We start from the raw sequence: 19251 nt of genomic DNA, 5'->3' as shown, positions 1-19251 counted from the left end.
TATTTTTGACAAAGGACTCACCTTTCCAGAAACTGAATGATCGTGATAAGTGAAAATGCAGTTGATCTGCCACTGTATATTGTCTAGTCATAGGCTTTCATTATCATTGGGAGCATATTTGGTGTAGTTAGTCATCTAAACACCTTGAAATAAACACGGCAGTGTCCAGGGAATCTGCTCAATACAGAGATACCATCTGTTTAATTCATATCTGATTTTGGACGAACTTTTTAGGTAAGTACTGCGACCTGCATCTAATCTTGCAGGATGACCTGATGGCTGATCTCTCTGTGGCTAAACCTATTAAAAACATAAAAAAGTTAAAGACTGTATTTTGTTTTTCAGGCTTGTCTCTGTCATTTTATTCATGGTATTTCTCTTTACTTTAAAAAAAGTAGTATTGTGTTTGTGAACTTGTGACATCACTTTTTAAATAAAAATCAATTTCTTAAAATCTAGGGAAAATATCCCCCTTCCCTCTAACCTCTTTTTTTAAAAAAATTATTTATTTATTTATTTATTTATTTATTTATTTTTGGCTGCGTTGGGTCTTCGTTGCTGCGCACAGGCTTTCTCTAGTAGCGGCGAGTGGGGGTTACTCTTTGTTGCGGTGCGTGGCCTTTTCTTGTTGCGGTGCACGGGCTCTAGGTGCACGGGCTTCAGTAGTTGTGGCACGTGGGCTCAGTAGTTGTGGCTCACAGGCTTAGTTGCTCCACAGCATGTGGGATATTCCCGGACCAGGGATTGAACCTGTGTCCCCTGCATTGGCAGGCGGATTCTTAACACTGCGCCACCAGGGAAGCCCCCCTCTAACCTCTGATATCAGAATCAGGAAGGACTGTTGGATTTATGTAGTCAGATCTTGTTGCATAGTAATGTTTTCATGTAGTATTTACTCAGATGATTCTTAGTAATTCAGAATATTTAAGGTATAATTTTTAAAATCCTTGTGAAAATACATGGCGTGTTTTAGAGCCTGTTGTAGAAATTCTGTATTGCTGAGGACTTTTGCTTTTCTTTCCCTTTAAAGTCATCCGTCCTTGGTTCAGGATTTGGAGAGCTTGCACCTTCCAAAGTGGCAAACATCACCAGCTCCCAGATTTTGGACCAGTTGGAAGCTCCGAGTTTGGGCCAGTTTACCACCACCCCAAGTTCACAGCAGAATAATACAAGTCCTCCCACAACCGCTTCTTCTTGGGACCTCAAGCCCTCAGCATCCCAGTCCTCAGTCCTTAGTCATTTTGGTAAGTGTGCATTTTGGTAAGTGTGGTGGTTTGCCCCTAGTGAGGACATGCCGAACCTTAGCAGAGCAGGTTGACTTTTGGACACTAATGTGGATTTGACCAGACGTATTTCTTTTTTAGTAGACCTTCTGCAGAGTTGCTGAGTTAAATCAGTCAGCTTGGCATTGTATAAATACCTGCATTTATTTGTTAATAGTAGTAGTAGTAGTAAGTACATACCTTGAAGAGATGTGCAAAAGCATGGGAATAGTCATGCAAATAAATATAAGGAAACAACACTTTGAATAAATGCCTAGACAGATTTTTTGAGCTTTATTAGAATAAGAAGGTGGAATGTGGACAACACTTTAAATCACATCCTCTGGTTGCTTTCTGATTCTAACACATGCGTGTATCCACCATGATTTGGTCCAGCCTTAATGTCTGTGGTTTATAATTTAAAGGCATCATGTGTAAGTTGGATGTTTTCTAAGCTGTACTCCCATAGACTTTGTGACATTAAACCACCATTTCCGACCAAAACACATACGCCACAATAGCAGGCGGTTACTTTAACCATGGGTCAGCTGTCTGGTTTATGTTTAGCGTGTATTGAGAGACATGGAAGCACATTTCTCTGCTGAATGAAATGGTTTACTGTTATGGAAGTACCTGAGACTACTCTAGGTTTGAAGTCATGTCTACCAAGAAATTCACTAAAGATTCAGTGCCCAAGGTTTTTACTGGGGGACTGGTTACATGGGCACCCTCTACCTAGTACAAACCAAAATTGTAGAATCCCAGAAGGAAAGCAAGTATTCAACATAAACCAAGTTGTACAAATAATCGAGGCGTAGAGAATCCCTTTTATCAGTAAGAGTGTAGGCATCCTTTGTCTAGAACATACCAAAATTCCCTGTTCCCAGACGGAAGCTGAGAGCCCATCTGCAAGCTGGCATTTCTGATGGCAGCTATAGGCCTCCTATGTATGTTAACTTTTTTCTGCACACTTAACAGATAAGTGGTGTGAGTTTTTAGATTTGAGCGTGCTATTCCGGTATTCTTTAAAGGCCTGTCTTCTTTGTATGTGCCTCTAATATCAAGCCAAAAATAGATTCATCTATGATGGAAATATACTAAGTCATGGGATGGCAAACCTTCAACTGGATTTGCCACCTGTTTGTGTAAGTACACTTTTATAGGAACACAGCCACAGCCATTCATTTATGTTTTTCCTATAACTACTTTGAATTTACAAAGGCAGAGTTGAGAATTTGCTAACAGATGGCCTTCAGAACCTAAAATATTTACTGTCTGGTCCTTTACAGAAAAGGATCGCCAACCTCTATCCTATATGACAGAGGTAGCATTTCAACTCAGTGGTGGAAAGATGGTTTATTTCTGTTTGGTAACTGGCTGGAAAATGAAGTTGGATCCCTAACTCCCACTCTTCAGCAAAGTGCCAAATGAGTGAAATACCCAAACATACATAATGAATCTAGAACAATAATAGAGAAAAACATGGGAAGATTTTGATATACTCTGTGTGAGGTAGACCTTTCTAGGTATGATAGGAAACACCATAACCAAATGAAAAGGGAGACAACCTATGGAAAAAAAAATTCGTATCATAGGCAAAGGGCTAACTTCCTTAATATAAAAACTAACTAAAAATCAAGGAGACCAACAACGAAGTAAAAAAAATGGTCAAGAGAAGGGTATGGACAGAGTTCATAGGCAAAGAAAACTTAAGCGTATGCAATGATTTTTAGCCAAACTTATATCATTTTTTTAAAAAATTTATTTATTTTTGGCTGTGTTGGGTCTTCATTGCTGTGCGTGGGTTTTCTCTAGTTGCGGTGAGTGGGGGCTGCTCTTTGTTGTGGTGCATGGGCTTCTCATTGCGGTGGCTTCTCTTGTTGCGGAGCACGGGTTCTAGGCACGCGGGCTCAGTAGTTGTGGCGCACGGGCTTATTAGTTGCTCCGCGGCATGTGGGTTCTTCCTGGACCAGGGCTCGAACCCATGTCCCCTGCACTGGCAGGTGGATTCTTAACCACTGAGCTACCAGGGAAGTCCCGAAACTTATATCATTTTAATTTGTGTCTTTTCTGCCATTTTTCCACCAATCGAACTAGGAAGGATAAAAGTGTGGTTTTACAGTATGTTAAAAAGTTTGTGTTCTGTCTATGGATAGGAATTTTGAAGTGTTTGTCAAAATTTAAAATATAGTCACTCTTTGAACCAGCAATTGTATTTTAGCAATTGATCCTACAGATATACTTGCTCTTGACCAAAATGTCTTACGTAAAAATATATTCATTGCAGCATTGTTTTTCGTAGCAAGAGATTGGAAAACCTAAAAGTTTATTAATATAGTACTGGTTTTAAAAATCAGTATCTATGTACGATGGATTACTTTGTAATCATAAAAATGAAGTAGCTCTTTATACATTAATGTGGAACAGTCTCTGAAAACTAAATGGTTTGCGAGGAAGCAAGATATATGTGTGTGTGTGTGTGTGTGTGTCTATGTATATATACTGAAACAGTATATCTGAAGATATTCAAGAAACTGGGTACTGTGTCTGCTTCTGTGGATCAAATTTGGGGATGGGGTGGAAGGGTGATTTGTATTCATATCACATTCATATGTATTTTTGTACCTTTTAGATTTTGTAATTCACACGTTACTTACTGAAAAAAAATCAATAAAATAGTTTTCAGAAGTTAATACAAGATACCTATTCCCCACCCCATATGCTTTAGCATAAACTGAATCTCCTCTCTGCATAAGACATTAGCTACAGACCCATTCAGGTGTTCTTTTCAATCTATCATATACCAGTTGTTAAACATTATAGACACACGCACACACCACGTTTGGGATTCAGCTAGAAGACGGTTGGGAGAAACTAGTGACGACAGCAACCCTTCAGCATCAGTGATGGTGGAAGAGGGAGCTGTGAGCTCATGTGCCTAAATGATTGATTGTTGCCCCCCACCCCCCCGCCTTCTTAGACTTCAAATCTCAGCCTGAGCCATCCCCTGTTCTTAGCCAGCTGAGCCAACGACAGCAGCAGCAGACTCAGGCAGTCATTGTTCCTCCTCCTGGGTTGGAGTCCTTTCCTTCCCAGGTGAAACTCCGAGAGTCAGCACCCAGAGACAGCAGTACCTCCACTGTGAACAAACTTCTGCAGCTTCCCAGCGTGACTGTCGAAAACATCGCCGTGTCTGCTCACCAGCCACAGCCTAAACACATCAAACTCCCTAAGCGGCGAATACCTCCAGCTTCTAAGGTGGGTCTTCCGTCGTGAAGTCACGGTCCCAAAGATGGACGTATTTTGACACTTAGTTCCTGTGGTAGTTTCAAGTACAGAGTTTACTGCTTTATGAGGACTCGGTCATTTCTGAGCAACTGGGCTAATACAGAGGGAATGGGTTTGTGCTAAGAGACAGGGACTGTCCATTCAAATTACAGGTCTGGCTCAGGAAATCTGATGGTCTTGTGTATTTAACTCAGAGGACCTGCTGTTCTTACGTATTTAGCTGTGTTCTGTAGACAGAGGATGAGTGGTTCGTTGACCAGGTAATGCTTTCATTAGAGGCCCCTCTTCTTCACTCATCCTTCACCACAATCCTACCCCCTCTCTTTGCTCAAAGAAGCAGTTGGTGGCACTGACCATTCTCCTGTTAACTTTTTTTTTTTTTTTTTTAATCAGTCACCAATTTTATACACATCACTGTATACATGTCAATCCCAATCGCCCAATTCAGCACACCACCATCCCCACCCCACCACAGTTTTCCCCCCTTGGTGTCCATAACGTTTGTTCTCTACATCTGTGTCTCAACTTCTGCCCTGCAACCCGGTGCATCTGTACCATTTTTCTAGGTTTCACATACATGCGTTAATATACGATATTTGTTTTTCTCTTGCTGACTTACTTCACTCTGTATGACAGTCTCTAGATCCATCCACATCTCAACAAATGACTCAATTTCATTCCTTTTTATGGCTGAGTAATATTCCATTGTATATATGTACCACATCTTCTTTATCCATTCGTCTGTCGATGGGCATTTAGGTTGCTTCCATGACCTGGCTATTGTAAATAGTGCTGCAATGAACATTCGGGTGCATGTGTCTTTTTGAATTACGGTTTTCTCTGGATATATGCCCAGTAGTGGGATTGCTGGGTCATATATGGTAATTCTATTTTTAGTTTTTTAAGGAACCTCCATATTGTTCTCCATAGTGGCTGTATCAATTTACATTCCCACCAACAGTGCAAGAGGGTTCCCTTTTCTCCACACCCTCTCCAGCATTTGTTGTTTGTAGATTTTCTGATGATGCCCATTCTAACAGGAGTGAGGTGATACCTCATTGTAGTTTTGATTTGCATTTCTCTAATAATTAGGGACGTTGAGCATCTTTTCATGTGCTTCGTGGCCGCCTGTATGTCTTCTTTGGAGAAATGTCTATTTAGGTCTTCTGCCCATTCTTGGATTGGGTTGTTTGTTTCTTTAATATTGAGCTGAATGAGCTGTTTATATATTTTGGAGATTAATCCTTTGTCAGTTGCTTCGTTTGCGAATATTTTCTCCCATTCTGAGAGTTGTCTTTTCGTCTTGTTTATGGTTTCCTTTGCTGTGCAAAAGCTTTGAAGTTTCATTAGGTCCCATTTGTTTATTTTTGCTTTTATTTCCATTACTCTAGGAGGTGGATCAAAAAAGATCTTGCTGTGATTTATGTCAAAGAGTGTTCTTCCTATGTTTTCCTCTAAGAGTTTTATAAGTGTCCGGTCTTACATTTAGGTCTCTAATCCATTTTGAGTTTATTTTTGTGTATGGTGTTAGGGAGTGTTCTAACTTCATTCTTTTACATAGAGCTGTTAACTTTTTAATTTTTCTTTGTTCCTTTCTCTCTCTTTAAAAAAAAAATCATCTTCCTTTTTCCTTCCTTTCAGCCTTTCACTCCTTGTTCCTCAGGCCTGCCCACAGTGCCCTGGGAACCCAGTGCTTGTTAGCTTTGTAGGCCTTTGGGACTTGGAATCTCTGACCTCTGTTGCTGACATCATGGTTTTGCTTTTTCAGATCCCAGCTTCTGCAGTGGAAATGCCTGGTTCAGCAGATGTCACAGGATTAAATGTCCAGTTTGGCGCCTTGGAATTTGGATCAGAACCATCTCTCTCTGAATTTGGATCAGCTGCAAGCAGTGAAAATAGTAGCCAGATTCCCATTAGCTTGTATCCGAAATCTTTAAGGTATGCAACTTCCCACTTCTCTCTCCGGTTCTGACTGAATTAAGCCCTTTGCAAAGTAAAACAAAATAGAGCCTAAGAAATCACCTGGTGGAGAAAAGACACCCTGTAGTGATGGGTTTGTGCCGTCATCACCAGTATCTAATTACAGAACATTTCTTCCATCACCCTAAAAAGAAATCCTGTGCCTGTTAGCAGTCACTCCCAATTTCCCCCCTCCCCCATCCCCTGGAAACCAGTAATCTGTCTCTGAATTTGCCTGTTCTGGACACTGCACATAACTAGAAAAATGCAATAAGTGGCCTTTTGTATCTGACTTCTTTCACTTAACAAGGGTCATCCATGTTATACTGTGTATGCATTTTGTTTCCAAATAATATTTCATTTTGCAGATACGTCACATTTTGTTTATTCATTCATTAGTTTATGGACATTTGGTTGCATCCACTCTTTGGCTATTATAAATCGTGCTGCTGTGAAAATTCAGTTAAAAATTTTGTGTGCTTTCATTTCTTTTGGATATATACCTAGGAATTGCTGGATCATATGGTAACTCTCATATTTAACCACTTGAGGAACTGTCAAACTTATCCCACAGAGGCTGCAGCATTTACATTCCTACCAGTAGTCTATGAGGGATGCAGTTTCTATACATCTTTGTCAACACTTATTTTCTTTCAGTGGAATATTTTATAAATAGAGAATCCCAGATTTTAGATTCTATTTCATTAAATATTTTACTTTCTAGAACCAAAATATGATAACTGCTTGAGTTCCCTTTTCTAAGGATGGACTCACAATATCTGGATTCCTTAAAGATTCTTAAGGATTCTTAAAGATGTCACCCTAAAAAAAATAAATAAATAAAAATAAAAAAAATAAAAAAATAAAAAATAAATAAATAAATAAAAGATGTCACCCTGCCTGTCAATTAAATTAGGTGGGTCTAATTTGGGAGGGGGGGAGGGGTGGTTCTTTTGAATCTTCAGTTGCATCATTTAAATAATGCAGTAGTAACTGTGATTAAAAATCTTCCAACAAACAAAAGCACAGGACCAGATGGCTTCACAGGTGAATTCTATCAAACATTTAGAGAAAAGCTAACACCTAACCTTCTCAAACTTTTCCAAAATATAGCAGAGGGAGGGACACTCCCAAACTCATTCTATAAGGCCACCATCACCCTGATACCAAAACCAGACAAAGATGTCACAAAAAAAGAAAACTACAGACCAATATCACTGATGAACATAGCTGCAAAAATCCTCAACAAAATACCAGCAAACAGAATCCAATAGCACATTAAAAGGATCATACACCATGATCAGGTGGGGTTTATCCTAGGAATGCAAGGATTCTTCAGTATATGCAAATCAATCACTGTGATACACCATATTAACAAACTGAAGGATAAAAACCATATGATCGGGCTTCCCTGGTGGCGCAGTGGTTGGGGGTCTGCCTGCCAATGCAGGGGACACGGGTTCGGGCCCCAGTCTGGGAGGGTCCCATGTGCCGCGGAGCGGCTGGGCCCGTGAGCCACAGTTACTGAGCCTGCGCGTCTGGAGCCTGTGCTCCGCAACAAGAGAGGCCGCGATGGTGAGAGGCCCGCGCACCGCGATGAGGAGTGGCCCCCGCTTGCTGCAACTGGAGAAGGCCCTCGCACAGAAACGAAGACCCAACGCACCCATAAATAATAAATAAATTAATTAAAAAAAAAAACCATATGATCATCTCAATAGATGCAGAAAAAGCTTTTGACAAAATTCAACTCCCATTTATGATAAAAACTGTCCAGAAAGTGGGCATAGAGGCAACCTACCTCAACGTAATAAAGGCCATATATGACAAACCTACAGCCAACATCGTTCTCAATGGTGAAAAACTGAAACCATATCCTCTAAGATCAGGAACAAGACAAGGTTGCCCACTCTCACTGCTGTTATTCAACATAGTTTTGGAAGTTTTAGTCACAGCAGTCAGAGAAGAAAAATAAAAGGATTCCAAATCAGAAAAGAAGAAGTAAAACTGTCACTGTTTGCAGATGACATGATACTACACCTGAGAATCCTAAAGATGGCACCAGAAAACTACTAGAGCTAATCAATGAATTTGGTAAAGTAACAGGATACAAAATTAATGCACGGAAGTCTCTTGCATTCCTATACACGAACGATGAAAAATCTGGAAGAGAAATTAAGGAAACAACCCCATTTACCATTGCAACAAAAAGAATAAAATACCTAGGAATAAACCTACCTAGGGAGACAAAAGACCTGTATGCAGAAAACTATAAGATAATGATGAAAGAAATTAAAGACGATATAAACAGATGGAGAGATATACCATGTTCTTGGATCAGAAGAATCAACATTGTGAAAATGACTATACTACCCAAAGCAATCTACAGATTCAATGCAATCCCTATCAAGCTACCAATGGCATTTTTCTTAGAACTAGAACAAAAAATTTTACAATGTTTATGGAAATGCAAAAGACCCTGAATAGCCAAAGCAATCTTTTTTTTTTTTTAAGTAAACTTATTTATTTATTTTTGGCTGCATTGGGTCTTCGTTCCTGAGTGCGGGCTTTCTCTGGTTGCGATGAACGGGGGCTACTCTTCATTGCAATGCACAGGCTTCTCATTGCGGCGGCCTCTCCTGTCACAGAGCACGGGCTCTAGGCGTGCGGGCTTCAGTAGTTGTGGCATGTGGGCTCAGTAGTTGTGGCTCACAGGCTTTAGAGCGCAGGCTCAGTAGTTCTGGTGCACGGGCTTAGTTGCTCTGTGGCATGTGGGATCTTCCCGGACCAGGGCTCGAACCCATGTCCCCTTCATTGACAGGCGGATTCCCAACCACTGCGCCACCAGGGAAGCCCCCCAAAGCAATCTTGAGAAGGAAAAATGGAGCTGGAGGAATCAGGCTCCCGGACTTTAGACTATACTACAAATCTACAGTAATGAAGACAGTATGGTACTGGCACAAAAATAGAAATATAGATCAGTGGAACAGGGTAGAAAGCCCAGAGATAAACCCACGCACATATGGTCACCTTATCTTTGACAAAGGAGGCAAGAATATACAATGGAGAAAAGACAGCCCCTTCAATAAGTGGTGCTGGGAAAACTGGACAGCTACATGTAAAAGGATGAAATTAGAACACTCCCTAACACCATACACAAAAATAAACTCAAAATGGATTAAAGACCTAAATGTAAGGCCAGACACTATAAAACTCTTAGAGGAAAACATAGGCAGAACACTTGGACATAAATCACAGCAAGATCCTTTTTGACCCACCTCCTAGAGAAATGGAAATATAAACAAAAATAAACACATGGGACCTAATGAAACTTAAAAGCTTTTGCACAACAAAGGAAACCATAAACAAGACGAAAAGACAACCCTCAGAATGGGAAAAAATATTCGCAAATGAAGCAACTGACAAAGGATTAATCTCCAAAATATACAAGCAGCTCATGCAGCTCAATGTCAAAAAAACAACCCAATCCAAAAATGGGTGGAAGACCTAAATAGACATTCCTCCAAAGAAGATATACAGATTGCCAACAAACACATGAACGGATGCTCAACATCACTAATCATTAGAGAAGTGCAAATCAAAACCACAATGAGGTATCACTTCACACTGATCAGAATGGCCATCATCAAAAAATCTACAAACGTTCTTCAGAACCGAGGGGCAGGACAGGAATAAAGACACAGATGTAGAGAATGGACTTGAGGACCCGGAGAGGGGCACAGGTAAGAAGCTGGGACGAAGTGAGAGAGTGGCATTGACATATATACACTACCAAGTATAAGTTTGTAGTTACAGATATGTTTATTTAACTTAGAATATGACAATAAAGAGATGAAATCACTCTACTTCATGAAAACCTGTAAAGTGGCACAAATTTATGTCTCATGTCTTTTATTCTTTGTAGTGACTCTTTGAATACCTCCCTAGCAGTGACCAGTGCAGTGCAGAACTCCACCCACACAACTTCAGTCATTACCTCCTCCAGTCTGACAAGCTCATCGCTGAGCTCCACTAGTCCCGTAACAACGTCTTCCTCCTACGACCAGAGTTCTGTGCACGACAGGAGCGCATACCAAAGCTCTGTGAGTCCATCGGAGTCAGCTCCAGGAACCATCACGGTTAGTGGTGTTTGCGGTTTCTCCTCATAGGAAATCCTATTTGGAGCTCAGTGTGTAGTTGGGAAATCAAGCTTTTTGGCTACGATTTCCTTTTAGAAATGGCTAACCTTTTAAGTAGAATCCGTATAGTTTGTTGGATTTGCCATTAGTGGCCATCTCGTTTGAAACCTGTGTTTCAAGCACTCTTGCACAAGGACTGTGTGAATGGACCCAGACACTTGGTATAAGGATAGTGTAAGGATATATATACCCTGAGTTGTTCAGAGTGGCTTGGATGGGGTAGGCAGGGACTATAGTCTGTAATATTTCACTTTCCTGTAAGGCAAAGACATTCAAGCATTACAGCGAGAGCTACTTTAAAGAGTGGATGAGAACATGAAAATAATAAGAACAATTGAATTGGCATAGCAGAAATTTGGGTACGTTGTCTTTTCTTAGGTTTCCTTCTAAGATTCTGAGGAAATATTTATACGTATCAACTTAAGAGTTTTTTCCTCCCTTCCTTTTCTATCTTTCATGTTAGATGTTTTCCTCAAATGTCTGGTGATTCCAGGCCGCCCACTTGACACTAAAAGGTTAACTGCCTGTGGCGGTAGGTTGTTGGATGTGGGCTTTCATGAGGGACATTGTGGGTGGCCATTTCTCTAGGGGTGGGGAGTTCCTTCGTCAGCCCCTGTGGGCCTTTTCTGTTGAGTTTGTTTGGATTCTCCAGGGACTGTTCTTCTAGTCTCTTCCCTGTAGGGCCTATACCTGTCTGTTAGTGTCTTAAGAGCCTAGTGCAGATAGAAGGCTGCTGTTGGAATAATTTGTTTTGTCTGCATTGACTTAATCTGTGTGTTTTTTTAATAGTACTCCTTGCCGCGTGTTACCCTCTTGATGAAGTTTAGAGCCTGTGGGAGAAGGTGGAAGGGGGGGCATTCACCCTGCTGTACAGAGTTTAAGACATTTCTCCTACTTTTAGCCCTACCGCCACACCCACTTCCAAAGTTATGTGATATATATAAGTACTGAGTTGCTTGGTGTGGTTCTTTGATGTAAGTTGAGTGGTTTTCTGGTTTTCCCTACTAGTTGCTTACGATTTGGCTTTACTGGGTCAGCTAAGTCAGAGTTACTCTCTGGCATCTGCTTTCTACTGTGCAGAATTTTGTTGCTCTCATTTTCCACCTGTATTTGCCTTTCTTGGTTTACATATTTTTTAAAAGCTGTGTATTCTTCATACATCTTTTTTAAGAAGTTTATTTTTGTGATTTCCGACATGGCAACCACTAGCCACATGTAATAGTTTATTTAAATTAAATACACAATTAAAAGTTGTTTCTCAGACGCACCACATTTTAATGCTCACTGTCTAGATATGGTTAGTCACTACAATATAAGACCAAGCACACACAGACAGTATTTCCATTATTGCAGAATATTCTGTTCCCGGGCTTCCCTGGTGGCACAGTGGTTAAGAATCTGCCTGCCAATGCCGGGGACACGGGTTCGAGCCCTGGTCCGGGAAGATCCCACATGCCGCGGAGCAGCTAAGCCCATGCGCCACAACTACTGAGCCTGCACTCTAGAGCCCACGAGCCACAACTACTGAGCCTGTGTGCCACAGCTTCTGAAGCCCACGTGCACCTAGAGCCCGTGCTCCACAACAATAGAAGCCACCACTATGAGAATATACATACAAGATACTGAATATAGTTCCTTGTGCTATACAGTTGGACCTTGTTCCATTGTTTGTATTTAAAAATGATTTTCTAGGGACTTCCCTGGTGGTCCAGTGGCTAAGACTCCACGCTGCCAATGTAGGGGGCCCAGGTTCAATCCCTGGTCAGGGAACTAGATCCCACATGCTTGCAACTAAGATACCGCATGCCCACAACTAAGACCCGGCACAGCCAAATAAATTAAAAAAATGATTTTCTAGGTGGGATGAAGTGTTCCTAAGGTATGATGGCAGCTGTTTCGTTCCCCTTTTCTGTTTTTTTTGTCTGGTGTAGTTTTGAGAAGACTTTGTATGTCAGGGTTTGTGCTGTCTTGGCTGCACATGCTTGATGTCATGTGTATGTATTTACTGAATAGTGAACCCCTGTTGAGAGGGAGGGGTTCTTCAAAGAGTAGAACTTTGATTGCTCTCCACCTATCTTTGTATATTGGTGTTTCCCTTTCTCTGACTTTAGTCTTTTAACTCTTGTTTTGTTTTTCCCTAGCAGTTCTGTTTCATTGTCTACATTTCTTGTAAATAATCTCATTGTTTTAAGCTAAAATGTGTTGTAAATAAGATTTTATGAGCAGAAATTGTACTGGATTTTGGTTAAGGCAGAGTCGAAAGCTATAAGGTTTGTCTTTTTCTTTAGTAGTTTTGACATTTGTGAGAAGGTTATTTCCTCAGCTTCCTTCTCCCATCCAGGACCAGTGTCTGAGCCCTGTAGGTTCCACTGTCAATCACTCTTTGCCGGGTCTCCCCACCCAGTCTGTGGAAGTAAAGTTTTCCTTGTGAGGATGCCTCCTTCTGGGAGAAGGTTTCGGTGAAGTGCTTTATGCTTAACTCAAACCAGTTGTTTTCAGATTCTGTTCTTTTTGGGACCGACTACCACACAGTCCTAACTCACTCTTTCCCCACCCAGTTCAGAAAAAAACGTGTTTCAAAGTAACGTCTTTCTCTGAGAACCATTTTGTTAATAATATAAAATATGTTAATTCCTTGTATGAAAGTTATCTCTGTTATAATTTGGAAACATTTTCTTTCTTGTATGGGGGGTGCTCAGGAGACAGAATGTGCTTGAGGCAGAAAGGCTTGTGGTGATTTCAATATAATGAGAATTCCTAAGTCCTTCCTGCAGCTTAATAATTTTTAGGACTGTTTCATTGCTTCCTGTGCTTTTGGTCTTATGTTTTATCCTTGTTACTTCCTTAAATACCCAGTTTGTTTTTAAAAAAAGTCAGCTTGTTGAGATTTATTAAGAATTTGTTGTATTGCCTCTCCTTTTATTAAGAAACAAAACAAAATAGGCCATAGTTCTTTGCTTAATTCATAATGCTTCATATGTTTGTGGCTAAATCCCAATAGAAAGTCATCTAGGTTGTCATTTGATTTTGAGGGTTTACTTACTTTCTTTTCTCTTTCTTATAGAATGGACATGGTGGTAGTCGAAGTCAGCAGACAGTAGACAGTAAGTATATGAGCTAACTATTCTTGTCGTGGCTGGTGGAAACCACAGACAGAAAAAGCGCAGCTAATGTGATGGGAAAACGATTGGCCAATGGCTAATTCTGCAAAAATAGTCCTTTTACATTTTTTCTGAGAGCTATGTCTGATCCATCTTTGGCATCATTTCTTTGGGTTTAGAGTTTAGCTAGAGATTCCCCGTGACCAGGTGGTAGCTGATGGTATTATTAGAAATGTTATATCCACAGCAAGAAGGAGGTATTGTATTATTCTGCCCTTGTCAGACTGCACCCCCAAGTGTAGAGTGTAGGTTGGATTTAAAAGATGCTTTGCTCAGAGGCCCAGGTTCCAGGATGCTCAGAGGGCTCTCACTTCAATAATGTGAAGACATTTAGAGCAGAAATTGGCGTGCTAGTTCAGGAAAGACATTGTGAGGAAGAGAGATAAAATGTTGCTCACTATAATCATTTGGGAGAAAAGGAGGGGGCCCTCCACATCCAGCACAGCTCAGTGATCACTGGAGATAGTGTAGGTGAATCCCCGTTAGTTGTTTCCTTTGTTCTTAGCTAATTTATCTATGGTTATGATCATAATCTAAAATGAAACTGATTTTCATTCATCATTCAGTAAAGCAAATGGGTATCCACTATCGGTATGGAAGTCAAAAAGACCCTCTTTATTTAGGAATTTTTGGAGAGTGGCCGTGGGATTTTGCCAGACCAGGAGTGGGCCTCAGTTGGAATTGAAATGACACATGTGATTTACCCAGAGTTGGGTTTGGTGTTTCTGGGCCGCCAGAGCAACAGATAACGTGGTTAGCTCTGAGAACATTGGATGTCACAGGAAATGTGAATTCCACAAGCCGTGGTGGAAAGTTTCTTTTGTCCAGGCATGGGGTCGAGAGCACATAGAGGTGTACTGGAGATTTTAAGTGAGATAATGAGATGTGAAATGTCCGTAAAACATAGTGCACGTTTTAGATAGGTTTTTATCTCCTGTGCTCTCTTCTCCAACCGTCTCTCTCTCTCTCCCTCTCTCTCTCTTTCTTTCTCTCTCTGTCACACACACACACACACACACACATACACACTCAAATTCATACAAACACACGTTCTTTGAGAGGCTTTCTGTGAACCTGTCATTAATGTGATCCGACACTCAGGGAGGTGAGTTTGGGGCCAGGGACATCTATGGTGTGTTTATCTAGTTTCTGTAAGAACAGGTGTCATTTGGGAAGGACTGTCAGTAAAAAGCAAGCCTCAGGGGTGTGAAGACCACTCTTAAGAACTGACTGTGCTGTGTTGCCCTGTTGCTGCCTGTTCTGGTTTTCGAGCTGGCCTCCAGTTAGAGACTAGTGTGTGTCCCCTGGACTCCCAGGGCCTCCTGAGGAAAGGTGCTGCCTCCTCCTAACTGGAAAAGACAATGATGCTTTATTTCCAAGCACATATCTGAGTTGTATGTGTGGATGGCACTAAAACTGAGTCTTTTCTGCAGCTAGGATTGATCGCATTCATGCTCTTCTGAAAGCCTAACACGTGCGTTTGTGTGCTCTGAGGTCTGTTCTGTTCAAGCACATGCGAAGGAAGTGCTCACTGCGCTTTTGAAAGTAGGTGTGGACAGCAGGGGTGTCTTCTGCAGATTTTAGGCCTGTGTAGCTCTCCACAGTATATGTACCCTGGGCTCTCAACCCCTTCCTGCCCTAAACTGCCTATGACCTTTCACAAAGTCAGCCTGATTTGATAGAAGCAGACCTAACCCCTGGGTGGTTCGCCTACCAGATTTTCACTGTCCCTTGCTGTGCTCATGCTGTAACTGTATTTGTCAATCTTAGAGCCTCTTTCCCTTCTGGGTGTGGCTCAGGGTCGGGTCCCTTTAGTTGGGAGGGGCATGCTCACCCCAGAGGGGCCGTGTACGCTGGTAAAGATGTCATTTCCCTCCTCGCCTGGGGCCTGTGTTCTGACAGTCCTCTCCGTAGTCGCAGCAGACAGAGAAGGGCCTGCCTGCGGCATGCTTGCGCATTTTCCCCAGGGGTGTAACTTTGTATGTGTCTCAACTGAGCCTGACGTGTCACAAAACATTGAGCATATTTCTGATACGGTTGGTTCTGGCGCTAAACAGATCTGCTTCTTACAGCTCCTTCATCTGTTCCAGCTCCAAAGACCACAGACCCTCCCTCCGCTCTCCCATCCGTGGGCTCCCTGCCCAGCACCACCTCCTGCACTCCGCTTCTGCCCTCTGCACCCCAGCACACTGCCGCTCTGCCCTCCTTGTCCCAGCCTGGTGACCTGTCCAGCAGCCCCCTCTCTCAGCTTAGCAGGTATGTGGAAAATACGGGCCGAGAGTCCGAGGCACACAGCGAAGTCCTGGAGCCCTTCTAGATGGCTGTTCCCATGAGCAGCACCCACTGTTGCTCCCTGCACGACGTCCTGGCCTTTTGCAGTAAGGCCACAGCGTAGGTGGCTGGGTAGTGTCTCACAAGCGCCGAGCGTGAAAGCCTTGCTGGCCTGTAATGCCCCTGCTGTCACAGAGCCCTGGGTCCCCTGGGAATGGGGTGGGTCCAAGGGTTGCTGCTACTCTTCTTCAGCCCTCAGGAGGGTGCCCCAAACCTTGTCCCTCCTCTGCATTCTGGGCCCCTTGCTGTGATGTGGGGTGAGAGTGCTGGGGGGTTTCTCAGCAGGTCACTGCCTCGCACTTGTCATGGTGTCAGAGATCAAGTTATCAGAACAGGGTGCAGGAGAATGGGATTTGTCTGGTCCTTACCCTATCTTCTGAGTAGACTTCTCCTCTTGCCTCCTGTAGCGAGGAACAAAAGCGTTTGGTTTGAATTTTGCATTTGATGGGAATTCAAGCTCTGTCTCTGGCATGTGGGGTTGAACATAGGAACTTTCTTCCCTCACCCACAGATTTAATGGGGTCTCTGGGGCTGGCAGTGTTCTTAGTGCAATCCTGTTCTTAGCATTTACAGTCTACAGAGCAGATGGTTAGAGTTGCCTGAGCTGGCTCTGTAGCTTTCCTAGGGCAGGATGTCCCGGATCCTCATGCTGAGTGACCCTTTAGGTCATTTCTAACCACGAGAGCACCTGGACTGGGCTCCAGGGCCACACGGAAGGAAGGATGTGAAGGGATGGGCAAGCTCGCGTGCAGCCCTCCTGGACGCGTGGGTCCCTCGGGTGGAGTGCCGGGGGGTGGACACGCGGGGCTCTGCCTTGTCTTCCAGCTCCCTCTCCGGCCACCAGAGCAGCCTCTCCTCCGCGCACACGGTGCTCTCCACCAGCACGTCACACACGGTAAGTGTTTGCCCTGCTCCCTCACCCAGCACCCTGCTTAGCCAGCTTGGAGCTTAGTCATGTGCAGGTGGGGCTTTAGTTTGTGGATTTTAAATATCTGAAATACTCTAATAGCTTGGCTGTAATGTCTCCATCTAGGTACATGGTTTGAACAGATGATTTCCTAGGCACCATGGAGGACATCTTGCTTCCTAAGTCCACGTCCCCGTGGAAGAATTGGTCCTCCATACCTGGTAGATGATTGGCAGGGCTGTCAGGTGGTGAATTTGTTCCCAAGAACTCACTGAGCTCCCTGTTCATGATAGGAGACCTTTCTACCTGGCAGGGTTGGTTTCATTTGCTGGGGCTTCTTATGTTGAGGTCTTTGCAGGTTTTTTAGAGGAAAGTAGACCCGTTGCTAACTTTCGCGTGGGCTCCACTAAAAGTCAACTTTAATCAAGAGCAGTGTCCCTGGGGAGCGCTCTGTTACTCTGTGAAGCCCACTGTAGGGAGAGTGCTCGACAGGAAAGGGAGCTTATGTGTCTCGGAGACTGACAGCCCAGTCAGTGTAACTGTATTCCAGGTTGCTGGTGGTCGTGGAGACGTCACTCTTGCCGTCTCGGGCCATCTTCCCCAGCTCAGAGGCAGAGGCTTTGGGGAGGTTGCTGTTGAAGAAGGAAGTGTGGGTGTGGAGAGGCAAGAGTGGAAGCACAAGTGGGCGAGTGTCCTGATGGGCTGAAGAGTGACCTAGATGGTGGTTGCTGAGGTGCGGCTTCTGAGCTATGGAGCTAGGAGCATGGTCTCAGGGGTAGGGCTCGGTCTAGACCGAGCGGGGTGAGGGCTGACGGCCGGGCCGTGGCAAGGAGGCAGGGCAGCGGGCGGGTGTTGTACTAGAAGCCGGAGAGGCTGGCACGTGGAAGGAAAGGTGCCTGGAGAGAACACAGTGTCCCTCTCCTGGGAGACAGCAGGCTTCCACAAGGTGGAAGTAGATGGTTCCTCAAGTGGGGAAGGAAGTTTTGGGTGCAGATGAACGGGAGAGTCAGGAAATTGGGAGAAATTTGTTTCCTCTGAAGAAGAAGTAAAATCTTTCTCTGTAGAATGAAGCGATGGAAAAGGTTCAAGTCCTATCCTTTATCAGGATCTGGCTAACATCGTGGCTTTCATACTCTAGCTTTCCAAGCGAAATCAGTTTACACATAATTCTTTGTCTTAAAACACATAGATCACTGTCTTCATAGCAGAGATTGCTGTGAATATCTCTGCCCTTGGAGTAAGTTGCCCACCAGCCAGTGCCTCCTGTTTGGCCAGTGGGAGCCCTGAGCTGTCCCCTTTGTGAGCCCTGCAGAGCTGGCCTCCTGTTCTGGGCACTGTGTGTTGGAGCCCAGAGCTCTTGCTCTCATGGGCTAGCTGCACTCTGTGTCTTAGCAGGAAACCCCAAATCTTACAGTCCCAATGGCCACAGCCAGAATCGCCTCGTACAATTGCTAACGTCGTCACAGATTCAGTAACGAAAGACATAAAAAGATATATACTGAAAAGTTTTTGTCTCTTTTCTACTTGGTTGTACCCCTTTTCCTACTATTTTCTTGATCCTCTAGTTTGTTTTTTATAAACCCATAAAATGCATACATAGTAGTTTTCCTTTTACCCTTTTTCTTTTCCTGTAATATAAATGGGAGTATTCTCTACATAGTGTCCTTTATCTTTTTCCCTCACTTAACAGTGTATCTTCAGGAGGTTTCTGTGTTGAATCAGAGTTCTTTGTTCTTTTTTTCACAGCTCTGCTGCATTACATTATTTAATCAGGCCTCCTCTGATGGAACTTTAGGGCCATTTTCAGTCTTGATACCTTGGAAATACTGTGGGTTCAGTTATAGACCACCACCGTGGGAATATTGTGGGAAAGTGAGTCATATATCTTTTGATTTCTTAGTGCATATAAGTTTTGTTTACACTATACTGTAGTCTGTTAAGGTGTGCAATAACATGTCTACAAAAACAACATACATATCTTAATTAAAAAATTATTAGCTAAAAATGCTAGCCATCACCTGAGCCTTGAGCAAGTTGTAATCTTTTTGCATTTGTAACATCAGAGGTCACTGATCATTATAGCAAATATAATAATGAAAAGATTTGAAATATTGTGAGAATTACCAAATTGTGATGCAGAGAGAGGA

At 42.9% G+C, this 19251-nt stretch overlaps 1 protein-coding gene and 2 non-coding genes across 5 annotated transcripts in view; all 3 read left to right on the top strand.

The window, feature by feature from the left end:
- The window catches only part of UBAP2 (ubiquitin associated protein 2), a 125210-nt gene that overhangs the window by 98430 nt on the left and 7529 nt on the right, over window positions 1-19251 (top strand). Inside the window, exons 13-20 of one of the 3 annotated variants that reach the window (XM_068552315.1) lie at window positions 1031-1244; window positions 4243-4520; window positions 6319-6488; window positions 10432-10645; window positions 13770-13809; window positions 15939-16122; window positions 17023-17092; window positions 18851-18976. In XM_068552315.1, the coding sequence (XP_068408416.1) occupies window positions 1031-1244; window positions 4243-4520; window positions 6319-6488; window positions 10432-10645; window positions 13770-13809; window positions 15939-16122; window positions 17023-17092; window positions 18851-18976 (1296 nt within the window). The remainder of the gene's footprint in view (window positions 1-1030; window positions 1245-4242; window positions 4521-6318; window positions 6489-10431; window positions 10646-13769; window positions 13810-15938; window positions 16123-17022; window positions 17093-18850; window positions 18977-19251) is intronic. The other 2 variants (XM_068552317.1, XM_068552316.1) reach the window with 2 other exon arrangements.
- Window positions 12403-12475, top strand: TRNAG-GCC (transfer RNA glycine (anticodon GCC)). The gene has a single exon. It is a non-coding gene; the product is annotated as a tRNA-Gly (tRNA).
- Window positions 15216-15297, top strand: LOC137771072 (small nucleolar RNA SNORD121A). Its single transcript, XR_011075289.1, has one exon. It is a non-coding gene; the product is annotated as a small nucleolar RNA SNORD121A (small nucleolar RNA).

This window comes from Eschrichtius robustus, chromosome 10 (assembly GCF_028021215.1).
Source record: "Eschrichtius robustus isolate mEscRob2 chromosome 10, mEscRob2.pri, whole genome shotgun sequence".
NCBI classification, from domain to species: domain Eukaryota; kingdom Metazoa; phylum Chordata; class Mammalia; order Artiodactyla; family Eschrichtiidae; genus Eschrichtius; species Eschrichtius robustus.
This window is presented reverse-complemented; position numbering and strand designations above follow the sequence as displayed.